At 49.0% G+C, this 14,242-nt stretch overlaps 2 protein-coding genes across 3 annotated transcripts in view; both read right to left on the bottom strand.

Annotated features, from left to right (window-relative positions):
• The window catches only part of NOS1AP (nitric oxide synthase 1 adaptor protein), a 273,521-nt gene that overhangs the window by 186,566 nt on the left and 72,713 nt on the right, over positions 1-14,242 (bottom strand). The gene's annotated exons all lie outside the window — the stretch shown is intronic.
• The window catches only part of TEDC1 (tubulin epsilon and delta complex 1), a 74,150-nt gene continuing 68,328 nt past the window's right edge, over positions 8,421-14,242 (bottom strand). The window contains exon 8 of the mRNA XM_068952037.1: positions 8,421-9,699. Coding sequence (XP_068808138.1) covers positions 9,340-9,699 — 360 coding nt within the window. The 3' untranslated portion in view covers positions 8,421-9,339. The remainder of the gene's footprint in view (positions 9,700-14,242) is intronic.

Below are 14,242 nucleotides of genomic sequence, written 5' to 3'. Positions count from 1 at the left end.
TTCATTTCAAGGACTGGATCATGACAGTGCCTAAGAAATAGCAAGGTAAAAAAAGAAAGGAAAAGAAAACCTCACAGGAATTCCTCCATGCTGAGCAAAGCCAAAATAATTCAAACCACAGGTTTAAAAAAAAAAAAATTAAAAAAAAGAATATCAGACCTGAAAGTAAACTTCTCCCCGGCTGCCTGAGGGTTGTTTGGGAGCGGCCCCGCCGGCCCTGGGCCCAAAGGGCCAGGCGCCAGCACCCACGCCTCCCCTTGCAGCCCGGGCTGCGCGGTTGGCTTTTCCTCCCGCTCGCCCGCGGCACGTTCGCTAACCGGGCTGGGCAGGGCCGGGGCAGCCGCGGAGGTCCCCGGACGCCCTGCTGGCAGGAGCGCGGGGGGGGACAGGGATGCTCCTGGGGGCCGGCGGGTGCCGGTCAGAGACGAGCGCCAGAGCTGCTTGCGTTCGGAAGAAAACGCTGTAGGACGGGAGCAACTATTTGTGCGGGATGCTGCGGGCCCGCAGGCGCGGGGCCGCGGCGGGTGCGGAGCGGAGAGCAGCGGCCGCAGGGCAGGGATGAGCGAGCGTCTCCCGCCTCCCGCCGCGCGCGACGGCCCCTGGCCCAAGGGGCCCCGAGGCGCAGAGCTGGCCGCCCTCAGCCCCGCGGCGCAAAGCTCCTGTTTACTTAGCGAGATGAATTACGGCCTGATATAAAGGCCTATTAAAAGGCTGCTTTCGAGAACAAATGCTGCCCCCGTGGCTAATCAGCAGAATATTTCCTTCATTGAGAGACAAAATTAATATTGTTGTTTGGCAGACACAACGATGCCGAGTAAATAACTTGCAATTGAGCTTTATTGTTATGGTGCCTTTTGTTGTCGTTCTGGGCCCCAGGAGGGCGGCGATGGGAAGGGAAGGAGACCAACGGCAGCCTGGAAGAGCCTCAAATAAATCTGTGCCCCAGAACGGAGGGCAGCGAGCGACTAACCGCCGGCGGGGAGGGCGGCGGGCCGGCGGGCCCAGCTCTCGCCCCCCTCCGCCTCCTCCCTTCCTGTGCCAAAGGCGTGACGACGCGAGAAGACAGGAGATCCGGGCCACAAAAGCTGGCATTAATCCGTCCCGAGGTCTCCTTATGGGTGATTAACGTTGCAAAATACACATTAGCATTTTTTTTTTTAATATTAATCAGTATAAGCGAGAAAAACGCTTTTAAAAAAAAATCTAATTAAAAAGCTCATTTACTTAGACGACCAGGATGAATTAGTGCCGCACATCTGGGCCGCGAAGTAGTCGCACAGAGAGTAAATTTGCCCGGGGGAAGTAGGAGCCGGCTGGCGGGCTGGTCCCTCCCGTAGGACCTCATGGGGCGGCAGCAGGACGGGAGAGCGCCCAGCTGGCTCGCTCCACCGGCAGGCCTCCTCCCCTCGGGGGATTTTAGGCCGAAATACTTGATCACGGCCCCCGGCATCTCTGTAGCAAGCAGAAAAAACCCTCAAGGCTGAACCTGGAGGTAGAATATATTATTGCAGAAGGCGTGCGCCTGGGGAAGGCACTGTGCCTAAAATCCACGGAGCCAAGGCCTGAGCCTATTTCCAGAGTCGCACAGCTTCTGCTGGCTCCAGGACATCTCCCGGGTCACGGTCCTCCCCTGCGCCCGTATCCTGGGAACGCAGAGCCGCAGGGATCACGTATTGATGGCAGCATCATCTAGGTAACGGAGAAGGGGCTGCCCAGGGCAGCCAGGCTGCGCAGGCAGAGCCCGGAGTTTGCAACGACTTAACTTCTGGCGAGGACCCGAACCTCCTTCTCCTGCCATAGGACTTCCACAGCTCCCCCCCCCCCCCCGCCCGGGCCAAAAACCAGCACATCGTAGCTATGGGCATCACCCCTCCCACCCGCAACACGCGTGAGGCTGCGGCCAGCAGGACAGCGAGGGCCTCGCCCCCGCACGCACGTGCACGTGCTGGATATTAACTCAGGACCATCGAGCTTACCGGGGAGTTCAGAAAACGGTCTTGGTGCTCTGTTCCCACGCCTGGCCCTGGGATGCTCTCCCCCCCCCAGCACGGATCAGGGGCTGATACCTACTCGGGAGTTACGAGCCACCTCGTGCCAAACACGGGATGAATCCCGCAAGTCCCTCGCAAAAGACAACAGGAAAACAGGATTAAGCAAAATCCTTTACTTGCCCCCAAAGCAACGGGGAGCAATTCGTCAGATGAGCAGTTAGAACGGCAGAGAAAAACTTCTTAGCTTGGATCACAGTCTTTAAAACACAAAAGGTGTTTTGCGACTCCCGCAAGGCAAACCCAAAGGCATGAACTGTCCCGCAGTGCCAGCTCATCCTGCATGCCTCCCCCTCCCCGCACGCTGGTCTTGCTCCACTGCTCAGTTCAAACCTTCCAGAGGTTTTGCAGTCCTGCTCCCTCCAGACCTGCTGTGGGCTGCTTGCTGCAAGGCAGAGGAGGTATCTCGCAAAACAACCAGGCTGCAATCTGCTGCGTTAATAAGGTCAGATGGGAGAAGGAAAGAGCTAGAGGAGGCTGAGATTGTGCTTTGACAGCTACCCCAGTGAATTACTTGTTTGCTTGTCTTTGAGGCAGAGTCAGCCATGCTAGAAACCCAACGCTCAAACAGTTAATAGCCGTGCTTAGAGCTAAATCAAAGTACAAGCCACAAACAGAGCGCTGCTCCCTCCCAGCCCAGCTGGCACGCAGACCGCCCTGGCAAGCGGAGGTTGGGGGGCCGTGCCTTTCCCCTCCCTGCCTGCTGCCCGCTTCAGCCCCGAGATCTCAGCGTGCTCCTGACAGAGGAGGGGGCCCGCTTTCCCCAGCTGCTGCTGGGCTTCCCAAGGCAGAGACAACGTCCAGAGCAGAGGACAAACACTTAAGAGCTGGATTCTGCCTTCTGGCTCTATGCCGGAGGTGCAGAATAACTCCAGGGCCAGCCCAGCCTGGGGCAACTGTGAGCTGTTTCCAGCTGGGCTGGACACGTGGGCTCCCATGGGACCTGCCATCCCTTCCCTGGGCTCACTGCCTGCCTCCTACATGGGCTGTGTCCCACCAGAACTATGCACTTGCTGAGACAGGGGTGTGTGTGCGTGTGTGCGCATCTATCTGTGTCTACTCCTCTAGCAAACACCAGCCAGTGTGAGAGCAGATGAGACATCTCAGACTTTCAGCTGGGTGGAAACAGGCACTTTGGTATGAAGGGGAGGTGGGCAGAGAGACCCCACCAAAGACTGCAGTGCCAGCTTTGTCACTACTAGGCATCAGAGAATCCAGCCCATTAAAGCCTCTGTCTCATGGCGACCCCGGTGTCCAAAGGGCACAAATGACCGAGTCTCTCCCCGTTACAAGCGCGCTCGTGCCCTGTGTCGCCCTGCCACGTGGATTCGCTGGCACCTAGGAAAAGGTGACTTCTCGCAGCAGTGTTTACACAGCGCAACCATGTCGAGCAGCCATGAGACACAAGAACAGGGGATCCAAGTCCACGTGTGCACAGAGTGCTTACTTCAGCAAGTCCTACCTTTCCAGCTCTTGTAGCTTTCTAACATAGTAATCTCCTGAACATTTTTTTCTCATGTGTGGCATCAAGGCTGGAATACTTTCTAGTTACTGAGAAGGGGAAATACAGAGCAGGAGCAAAGAAAGGTTAGTCCTCGGCCTCCAGCGGCGGTGAAGACAGCAAGGAATCAGAGCCCTGCTTTAAAAGGTTGTAACAAATGAGAGACAAGAGGCAAGGAAAGGTGGAAATCTGGGCAACCTGCCCTTCTTATAGACTCATAAAGTGCAAGCCCTTCCCTTTATTCATGTTCAGTGTCTAGATGCACCTGTGCAGCGTATCTCTTGCTGAATAAAGGGCTCTTCACCCTTGCAGAAGAAAGCAAAACAGAAGCCACAGATGCAGAGCCTGGATTCATGCTGGGAAAGGTGGTGTCACATTTCGCAGTGAAGGCATTCGACTGCTACAGCTCCTATAGGCTTAGGAGTGGTGCAGCTGCTTTGTCACTGGGAAAGGATGGTGCAAGACTGGCAGATTTGTTCTTACAAAGTCCAACGGACCCACGAGATGGGGCTGGGGTCAGGCATCACCAGCCTGGGCCAGGAGCTTGCATTACATAAGAGATCAGATGCTTGAAACAGCCCCTGGGGGCTGCAGGCCTATGCGTGACATAGCACATAAGCCATTTCAGGGAGCTCTCCTTCCCCTTTTCCTCCTCTCCATTTCCTTGTCGTCCATCCCAATAGCCGGGAATGAAACCTTGAGGAACAAGGCTCTGGCCGTTGCCTGACTGCTGGGAAACAGGGCAAGTACAGAGGGGCTGGGAGGAGGAGAAGCTTCCTAGCCCTTAGGGAACACAACACCAGCCACAAGAGGTCGGGCCATCAGTCAAAGACCGTGGAGGCACCAGCGGATCTGTTTATAGCAGAGCTGTTGGCTCAGGGAAGCAAAGGGTGAAGGTCAAAGATCTGCGGGTCTTGCTGCAAGCAGCTGAGGGGCAAAGGAGAGTAAGCGCACCCTTACACCACCCTTGCCTGATGCACCCTTGCATCAGGCACGTGTTACCCCACTGAGCGTGCGCCCTGCCACGACACACACACACACACACACACCCCGCTAACTGCTACCAGCTCATCCTCCTGCATCAGCTGCTGCAGGAGCCCCATAGGGAACCCAAAACACTCCATGCTTCAAATTACTACTCCCAACAGCTCTTATTTTTAAATATAGTTTACAGCCCTTATTTACCAGCAGGTGCAATTCTGTCAGGAGCAGGGACTGCAGATGGCTCATCTGCCTTTTCCAAAGTAAACCTCCCCATTTGGCTCCTAGCTCACTGAGGCTCAGCTATTTGGGGAGAAGTATGCAATGCAACCCAGAGTTATTAGCCAGTAAAGTATTTATGGCCAATTCCATTCTCCTAGCAAGATTTTTGGAAAGCAACTGCCAATTACATCAGAGAGACTGGTTAAACCGTGTTCACCTATAAATACCTTCACACTGGCATACAAGAAACTACACAAGATCTGTGCAAGCCTCTCTCAAAGATACATTCAGCGACAACCCATCATCAGAAAGATGTTTAAACACGTCAGCAGTAACTTAGCTTGTCTTCAGTGAAACGTTACCAAAGAACAAAGCAAAAAGCCGTGCATTTCCAGGCCCTGAAGAGGAGAGTTAGCTGGGTAGGGGGCCTTCCTACCGACAGGCTTTGCCACAAGCTGTCACCCGCTGAATGTCTGGGACCACTTTCCTGCCTAGCCCTTGCATGACTGAACGGGCAGGTGTACCCCACCACCACCTGCAGCATCTCTGGTGGCTGCTGATTTAACCCCAGCTGCGCGCTCTTTTAGCATGGGTCATCGCATCTAACATGCTCCTCCCTCTTTCTGAGATCGCTTGGGAGATCCTGGATCCAAACTCACACCAAATTAACTCCCTTTAAGATGCATCAACAGGGAGAACTTTTGGTGAAGCCCCTTCAAAAACAAACAAAGAAGCAAACAAACAAACAAACAATTCCTGATGTTATGGCAGCAATCATTTGTACACAAGGTGTTTGTGTTTCTCTCCCAGCTTCTCCAGCTGGAATATATCCTTCTCCTTCCAATTCCCTCAATAATTTTAGGATCGAGATTCCCGCTTACACAAGGAAATGTACAACAAAGCTGGTGATGTGGCAAAGGACAGATCATATAACAGCTTGTAACTTTGCTATTCAGCCTGCAGTGGGTTGTTTACAACGCGCTCTAATTTCAGTGAAGTAATACTTAACGTTCACCAAGCATGTTTGAGGCCATGGATGAAATGTACTACTCGAGTTCTCGTCTGCTTGTCGCGGCATCTGCCGGAGACCAACCAGGGTACGTACGCTACCAGGGCCACTGGGTTGCTGTTTGCCACACGTCTTCCAGAGCAACCGCTCCCTCTTTTACAGCGCCTTTGGCTGTTCACACTGGGCCAAACCTTAGCAACAACGCAGGTTATTGCAGCTTTTGAAACTGGTGCATTGTGATGCAGTAGCGGATGAGAGAAGTCAGCTTAAACAAGGGAAGGAGAATTCTTCAGATGCCACCATAACTCAGATGCACAAGGCGACAGACATCTATTTGTTCCTAAGCTGTATGTGGTAAGTGCTACTGTGGACAACCAGTTCACTTTCCTGCCCTCTGCCCTCATTTCTGCTAAGAGCCTAGAGCGATCATTTATTTTAGGTGGTGTTTATCATATATCATCTCCTAGCAGTGCTGGAGAGACAACCTGAGAGACAGCTCCTTGGCTAGCTTACCAGAATGAGAATGCACCTCCACTTCAAATGAATCCAGCGTGCCACAAAAGCAATCAAAAGCTGTGACCAATCACCGAAACATGATCCACACCTCAGTCCATTTGTGTCAAACTACTGGGGATGTGCGCTGTTTCTTAAAAGGCAGCCTGCACCAGAAAAATACCCTGCAAAATCTGGTGCATGACAGTGCCAAGCACTTTGCGCTCTCCGTGCTGGTGCTGAGCAAAGGGGCACAGGAAAGAGGGAGCTGGTCTTAGAAAACACTGCCAGCTCAAAATCCCTGCTCACCTTTGTCAGCGATGGCAGAATAGCCACTCTGTGTTTAAACTGCTAATTGGTACCAAAAACAACAAGCAGGGAGAAAAATCAGCGCCAGAAAAATCAAGCGACCCTTGTCTGTGCTCTTTGCACAACACGGCTGAAGTGCACAAAGCTAACCTGTGGCACCAGGGGTAACAGGTGATCTTTTTTTGAGCTACTTTCACCTTTAGCCCCTCTAAGTGTTAATGTGAGGACAAAGAATAACATTTCCACTCTGTTAGTTGCTCTGACAGCAGCCCGCTAATAACATGGCCACCTTGCTGCGATGATTTGTGTCATGTGGTAAATGCAGCTGCCTAGGATTCACTGTACAGACTTCTATATTTACACACACACACATATATATGCAGACACACAGAGGACCATAATTTTTACATTTCACCAGAGAGGGAAATAATTCTTCAGGGTCAAGCAGGGGGCACACGCTCTGCCAATTCTGGTCTCTACTGAAACGGGATTCATGGATGAGTATGAAGACACACTGCACTGAGTACTGCCCGCTGACAAATATTTGATACTGGGTAATGAGTTCATCTCCTTGCGAGTGACTACTGTCAGCTTAAGTGGCTGGCAGTATAATACCTCATGGCATACAGCATTGAGAAGACCCTGATAAAGCGCAGCAAGGTATGAGCTAGACCTGCACTTGAATTTGAGCTCGCTCGCTCCACGTTCAAGAATATTTGTCCACTCTTCTCTGCTGAAAATCCCAGGAGGACAAAAGTTCTTTTGAGGTCAACGTTTTAAATCTAAATTTGATGCAATATGAATATTCCCCTCACATAAAAATTTAAAAGAGGACATAAAATGCTCGGAAAGAAAAAGACCAGTGCTACCATCTTTGTTAGTTCTAGGATATACGGCTTCTTTCACATTCAGGAATAATTTTTCTGGGAAATCTGTGTCTGAATTAGTCCTCTCATGTTCTCAGTCTGCTTATGCTGCTTTCAGCAGCCCTGGAGTCAACACCCACACAAAGTTGTAACAGCCAACACCAGGGGCACTTGTGCTTGAAACACCGAGTACCGTGTCTCCTGCATCTACAGAGACGGTTTCAAAAGCAAAGCAATTTGGATTGGCTTTTGAAGGCCAAGGCTATTCTTCCAGCAGCAGTCCGCAGCCATCTGCCCCGGGATGAATCTCTCTGAACTCAGCCCACTGGGGTTCATGCCCCGCGATACGCTGTCATTCCCCTGTGCTGGCTGCCACCATGCACACTTGTAACCCTGGATGCAGCCGGCAGCCTCTGCCAGCACCCGTAAATACCCCACTCCCGGTGAGTGCCCCATTTGCATAGGGCTGAGGGCAGTTGAGCTCTCTGGCTGAGAATTACCCCTTCTAACCAGGCTCGCTAGAGCTTGGCCTCCGGAGAACCTGCCAGGTCCATGCAGAGGAAAGGCTGTCTGAAACTCGGCCCGAACTAAGCTTGTACCATTCCTGACCTACCGGCAAAGCTGTGTTCAGCTGGCGGAAACCAGAGCACACTGGCCCTCTGAGCGTGGCTCTCCACTGACGTTTGTATTGTCCCTCACTCCTGCACAAAACGCATAAGCACCAGCATGGACGGTGCAGATGAATGGGGGTCTGGAAGCATCTGAAGTTCACTTGGTGCAGCAGACACCAGGAGACCTGAGCCCTGTCCATCCCCTCCCATCTGCACATCATCTCTCTGCAGAGCAGCAGTAATCACACAGGTACCCGGAAAGGGTCCTTAAAGGTACTCTTGCATTTGGTTGCTGAGCGAGCCAAGAGCGGCTGTTAATCAACAGCACAGCCAAGCTGGGGTGGCAGACAGAAAGCCAGACTGAGGAAAGCCCACTGCTCATTGCAATTCACAAACAGAAAGCAAACTGTTTTTTATTTCTGAGAGTGTACAACTGGAATATCAAAATACTCCATAGTGAAAACGAAACAGAAAAGCACAGAAAACGAATGCTAAGTGAAAAACATTTGTATGTTCCAGGGGAAAAAGACTCCAGAGACAGAGCATGGGGACTCCTCAGGCTTGTAGACTCCTCAGACTTGGAATTTAAGGCCACATTTCTCTTTTACAAAAAATTCCTACAGCAGACCCATAAGTTATCTCACTGTGATTCATAACTCAGTGGAATGGGTTTCTAGTTTGTTCTCTTTGAGAACCCAATGACTTGAAGTGCATCACAGCAGTGAATGAAAACATTGTGCTGCTTTATTTATTATTAGACATTTGTTTTTCTTATGGTGGCTGCGTAATAGCTGCCACAAATATGCAAACTAGCTGAATTAAATAACATACTTTCCTGAACACTTCCAATTTCTCTCAGCCTTGGTACTTCACATGTTTTCCAATACCTAGATTTTTCTGACTAATGAACACTTCCACTCGCTGGAAAATGCTGAATGCAATTAGTACTTCAATGTGCAGCCTCAAAGTATGCTGTGCAGCAGCTCAGCACTGTAAAAGAGCCCACTGCTTGGCAGAAGAACTAGAAATCTCAAAGATAAAAGGGGGATTTAAGCACACTCCCACTAAGGCCTGCTGCAGGATTTAATTGGCAAGATTAGCAATAAAGAGGGCTGCAGAGAGAACCACCAAGGTTACGGCCCCAGTGTAAGTCACAAAGCAGTAACAAGTTATGATTCCCAAGCTAAAAATTAGAAATTACATTCAGTTCCTCACCTCACACTCCCCCATGCCAAGCTGTGCAAACGTGTTCTGATCAAATAACTCTATTCACCTGCTTTTCTCATCCGGCTTTCTCTCTTCAAGGGGAGATACAAATCACTCCATCCAACCCTTGCGCAATTTCATCCATCCTCTGCCTGCACTCTTCCTGCAGCTGCTTCAGCTCTCTCTCCAGGCTGGCCTTTCGCATCTGCAGGTCTCTGATCACCTCTGTAGCACTGACAGTTGAAATAGGCTCCTTAGATACAGATCTACCGAAGCCTGTTTTGCTGGCAGAGTGTTTGCTTCTAAACACCAGTCTGCACGAACCGTGCATTTTATTTTTTTTCAGAGCACAACGGTATGTAAGATCTAGCAGTTTCAGCTCAACAGTCTCCTGTATCTTTCTAGCAGCAGCACAGAACTCCTCCTTCTGTAGTTCTTCCTCTCTTGTTTTCACCTGTAGAGAGAACAAAGTGCATGGCAGACATCTGTGTAAAACTCCTCGCGCCAGGAAACAACATGAAATGGCACGTCTGGACTAGGATGCACCAAGGGGAAGAGAGCCAACTGCGAGTGCAAGCCTCAGTGCGTGGCTGTGAAAACCAAGTTAGGCTAACCTGCGCCTTCTATCAGGTAATAGCATCAGTGACCAAAGCGTTACCTGTGGTAATTTGTCTCTGGATTCACAGTCTACCAATCCCTCCACTGATGACTAACCCGCAGGGGGCTCCACACTCCTCCCTCTTACGGCAGAGTGGGTGGTTTGACTTCAGAGCCAAACACGCCGAGCAAAAAGAGAGATCTAGCAGAGTGACCTTCTCTATCACCACTGCGCTATAAGTCACCACGTTGTCGTAACAGATTAATTGCCTCATGACTAACAGTATTAATTCAGTTTGCAAATGCCTTCTGTAGTTGGCAATGCTAAAAAGTAGGGATGACAACCATAAGCTAGAGATTCCTTAATTCTCATTATGGGGTAACAAATAGTAAAAGGAAAATAACGGAGCACAGACAGAGAAGTGGAGGCTAAGAACAAAATGAACACCAGACAGCCCAGTTTCACTGAAGACAGGCCCAATAAAGCAAACCTTTTCTTCCGACAGAATCACAGTCTAGCAATTGTATATACTGGGATTTCGCCAAAGCATTTGATTTAATGTTCTCTAACAATTTCATTTGAAGAACTTGCAAGATGGTAATTGCCTTTCCAATTTTACAAGTGGATTAAACACAATTTCAGTGACTCATCTCAAAATGTAGTTGTCAGTAGGGAAACATCAGTAAAAAGCAGTACGCTCCTAGGGTCTTCAGGGAAATGGTTTTTGGTCCAACATCATTTAATGTTTTACAAACTGTCTCTAGGCGGTGGTGGCTGGCAGAGTTCAACACAAGGGGAGAATCGTGGGTGGAATTGGGAAGGGGGCAGCCTGGCACGTGGCGGTCCCTGGAGAGGGGCCATCCTGCCTCGCTATCCTTCCCCACGCCCTGCCTTTGGCTGTGCCTTCCCACCGTTCTAGTTCTCTGAGCTCTCCGCGAGCCGAATCCATTCTCGAGCCCGTCAGAAAGCTCCCTGCTGCATTAGCAAGGTAAATCAGCTCTTGGAGGGGTCCAGCGAGTACCAGCGCTGGGGTAACCAGGGCAGATCGACACACCTGAGAGCAGAAGCAGGAAGAGCAGGGGCAAGGGGGTCTCACACCCTTCTGCTACAGCAACAAGCTGCCAAATCAGCTGAGCCAAAAAAAACCCTGAAGTCTCCGAAAAGCGATGCTGCCTCTGCAATCTGCACAAGTACCACAGCTCTGCTGGAGCCTGCGCGCAGCTCTGGAGCTCATGCTTCGTGAAGCACCCAGAAAGAGAGAGTAGTATCCAAAGACAGGTCACCCAGTGATTCACAGCCCAGAAAACAAGCCTTGTAATATGAGACCTCAAGAGCTCCAATTATTTTGTTTGTGTAGGGGAAGGGAGAGAGAAAATTTTTTTTTATATCCTCATATATGGAAAAGAAACTGGTTAGATCCTCATATATGGAAAAGAAACCGGTGAGAGACTAGGCTTTGCTGACAAAGGCATAAGAAGATCAAATGCATGAAAACTGGAGTTAGACATTCAGCTTCAAAATAAGACATTATTTCCTACTGTGAAGATAACGAACCATGAAATGCTTCATTGCAGCTCCAGGGATGAATCCTTTAGCCAGAGCTCAGCTCAGGTCAAGCTCAGCGCTAATGGGACCCCATTCCGGCTCTGAAATCGATGAAGCTGCTCTGAATCCCCTGCCTTCACTGGCCACGGGGTGAACCCGAACTCCTTCATCCTTCAGATCTGCATTAAGACAGTGATGATATCTCGCACTTTGCATCAGTTCCTTGTAAGGTCAGGAATAGTTTGATATCTCCCTGAAGCATCAGTGATGGCTCAGAGCTCAAAGCAGCACCAGCTGCAAGGACAAGAGTCCTAAGGTAACAAAGCCCTCCCCTTTGCCAGTGCCAAGTCATTAGTTCTTGGCTCAAATTGCTCAGGGTCAAATCAGCTGCCATATCTGGAGACAAAAGAATTTTCTCCATAGCTCAGTAGGGAGAGTTTCATCACTGAAACAATTTTAGAAGTTGATGCCATACGGGAGGCCCGGCTACGTTCTCTTACACTATGAAACACTGAAGGCATGAGGGCAGTCACAGTCAAATTCCCAGTAACACCGACATGGCCAGGGGCTTCATTCAGTACGCTTACCCCGTGGCCCTCATTGCAGTATCTTCCGTGTGCTTTGCAGCCAAGGAATTGACCCTCTCCAGATTCTTCTGTTGCAAGAGCAACAAAATCCATCAGGTAGGAAAGGAATAAATTCTTCTGAATTTTTCTTAACCTGTTAAAGGCTTTATTAATGCAGAACTATCTGCTAAAGGAGACCTCTATTCATTAAGGCATTTGAACAGCGAGAGTTGAAGTAGAGAGAAGTCCATCTTTGCCCTTGTCCAAAATTCCAAGGGTCCTTCTTTACTATAATCCCCAAGGAATCCCAGGACATTGCTGTCGACTAAATGAACATCCGAGGTCCAATTGTGTAACACCACTTTAGAAGAAACAAAACTGAAAAGATAAATTCAATGTTATCCGGTCTCCCCACTGCCAATGAATAAATGGAAAGTGAAGTTTTCAAAAAGTAGATTTAACACATTGGAATCAGGATGGGAAAAATCTCCTGTTACTCACAAAGAACAAAATCATTCAGCAAACAGAGTCCACAAAATGTTATTTATTTTTTGCATTAAACCCAGGCAGAATACTAGCTGGGCTATATAAAAGCATTCCTAATAAAACATTGGTTTTCATACTCTCTACTGGCAAAAAGTGGAAAATTTTATTACCTATCGTGCACGGCACATGATGGAAGAGCATGCTCCTCTCAACATTAAGTGCACTGAGTTTTAACTCATTATAGGAACCGCTGATCTTACTGTACCTAAGCAAGACCAGCTCTAAAGACAAGGACAATTGCTCTGTTTGTGAGAGCAATCAGGGCAGCAGAAGTATAACAATAATTCTGACATCTGAGTATCAGAAAGGCACTGCACATTACCTTCTGTAAAGAGGGCCAACATTTCCTAGGACCAACATCAGATGAAGGTAATATGGGAAAAATTTGAAATAGTGAATATGAAATAAGAGAACAAGCTCAGCAAAGCATTATTTATGATGTCATATCAGGACAATTACGAGTGTTTCGGAAAGCAAGTTCGATTTCTTTTTTGCACTTATGGTTTTGGTAACAGGTGAATTCTGCAACCACGCATGTGTCCCCACATACTCCTGTCATTGTCTGTCGATGTTAATAGCTACAAATCTCTAAAGGTTACCTTCAAGTAATATTCTTTAGTCTTCACATCCTAAAGACTCATGAAAACACTCAGTAACCTCCCGCTATATGGTTAATTGCTGCTCTTTAATAGCTTGCTGTCTCCCGTTAGTCAGCGCACAATGATTAATCCACACTGCAAAACAATCTCAGCAGACCACTTAATATTAAACAAACATATTGTAAAAGATTAGGAGCCTCAGCATTTTGTGCCTGCCCTTCTCTATCCCACAGCTCTGCCTTTCAGTCTCAATCTACCACGCTGGAACTTGAATTCCCAATTAGGTATGTAGCGCTGTCTGACAGCTGCTGTGTCTCCTCTCTGAATAAATACAGCACGATAATCACCATTTCAAAGGGATCCAGTGCATTTCAAGAAAAATCACACAAAACATACAGGGAGTCAAGCTGGTGAGAAATCAACATCTTCAAACGGTCACACATAGCCAGCTCTGGAGTGAAGTACTAATCGCCTAAGGTGTTCACAGCAACTCTTCTCCTGCCTGCCTGGAAGTACAAAAGGGAAGTTACAGACACTGTGACTAAGTCCACGGAAACAGGCTGCCCCTTTGCACACTCCAGGGCCAATGTGCGCTAGACTGTTTCACACCCCCAAGACCAAAAGAAGCTATCTGAAACCTCCCACGGCATGCAAGAGCCCTAACCAACCTCACGAGCGCAGCAGACGGAGAGATGCTGTGAGCAAGTACAGAGGAAAGAACAGCTCCTGCTGTGTTCCTTCTACTCTTCGTCTAATCACGCCGTCGACCATCGAATGCCGTTGGTCAGAAAACAAACTACACAAGCTTAGACATGGCACCTTTTTTGCCTCCAATCTGATCTGTCCGCTCACTCTCTCAAATATTTCTCTTATGAATGGAGAGATCACTGCATATACACACAACGCGAAATACAAACTATTCTTCCCAGTTCAGTACCAAAAAGCTGTAATGACTGCCTTTGCTGGAAAAAACAACAGTGCAACCTGCTGCTTATCCCTCTGAGCCGCAAGTAACTGAAAAACCTCAGATCTTGTCTTTTCAGGTTGGGGAGTGAAAGGAAATTAGAAAACGTGAATGGATGAAATATCCAAGTCACCAAGTCATCCTGCCTTTGCTGTCAGGGGCAAGATCACTTGACTTTC

The sequence above is a fragment of the Struthio camelus genome, chromosome 8, assembly GCF_040807025.1.
Source record: "Struthio camelus isolate bStrCam1 chromosome 8, bStrCam1.hap1, whole genome shotgun sequence".
NCBI lineage: Eukaryota > Metazoa > Chordata > Aves > Struthioniformes > Struthionidae > Struthio > Struthio camelus.
The sequence above is the reverse complement of the archived record's forward strand: the minus strand, read 5'-3'. Positions and strand labels throughout refer to the sequence as shown.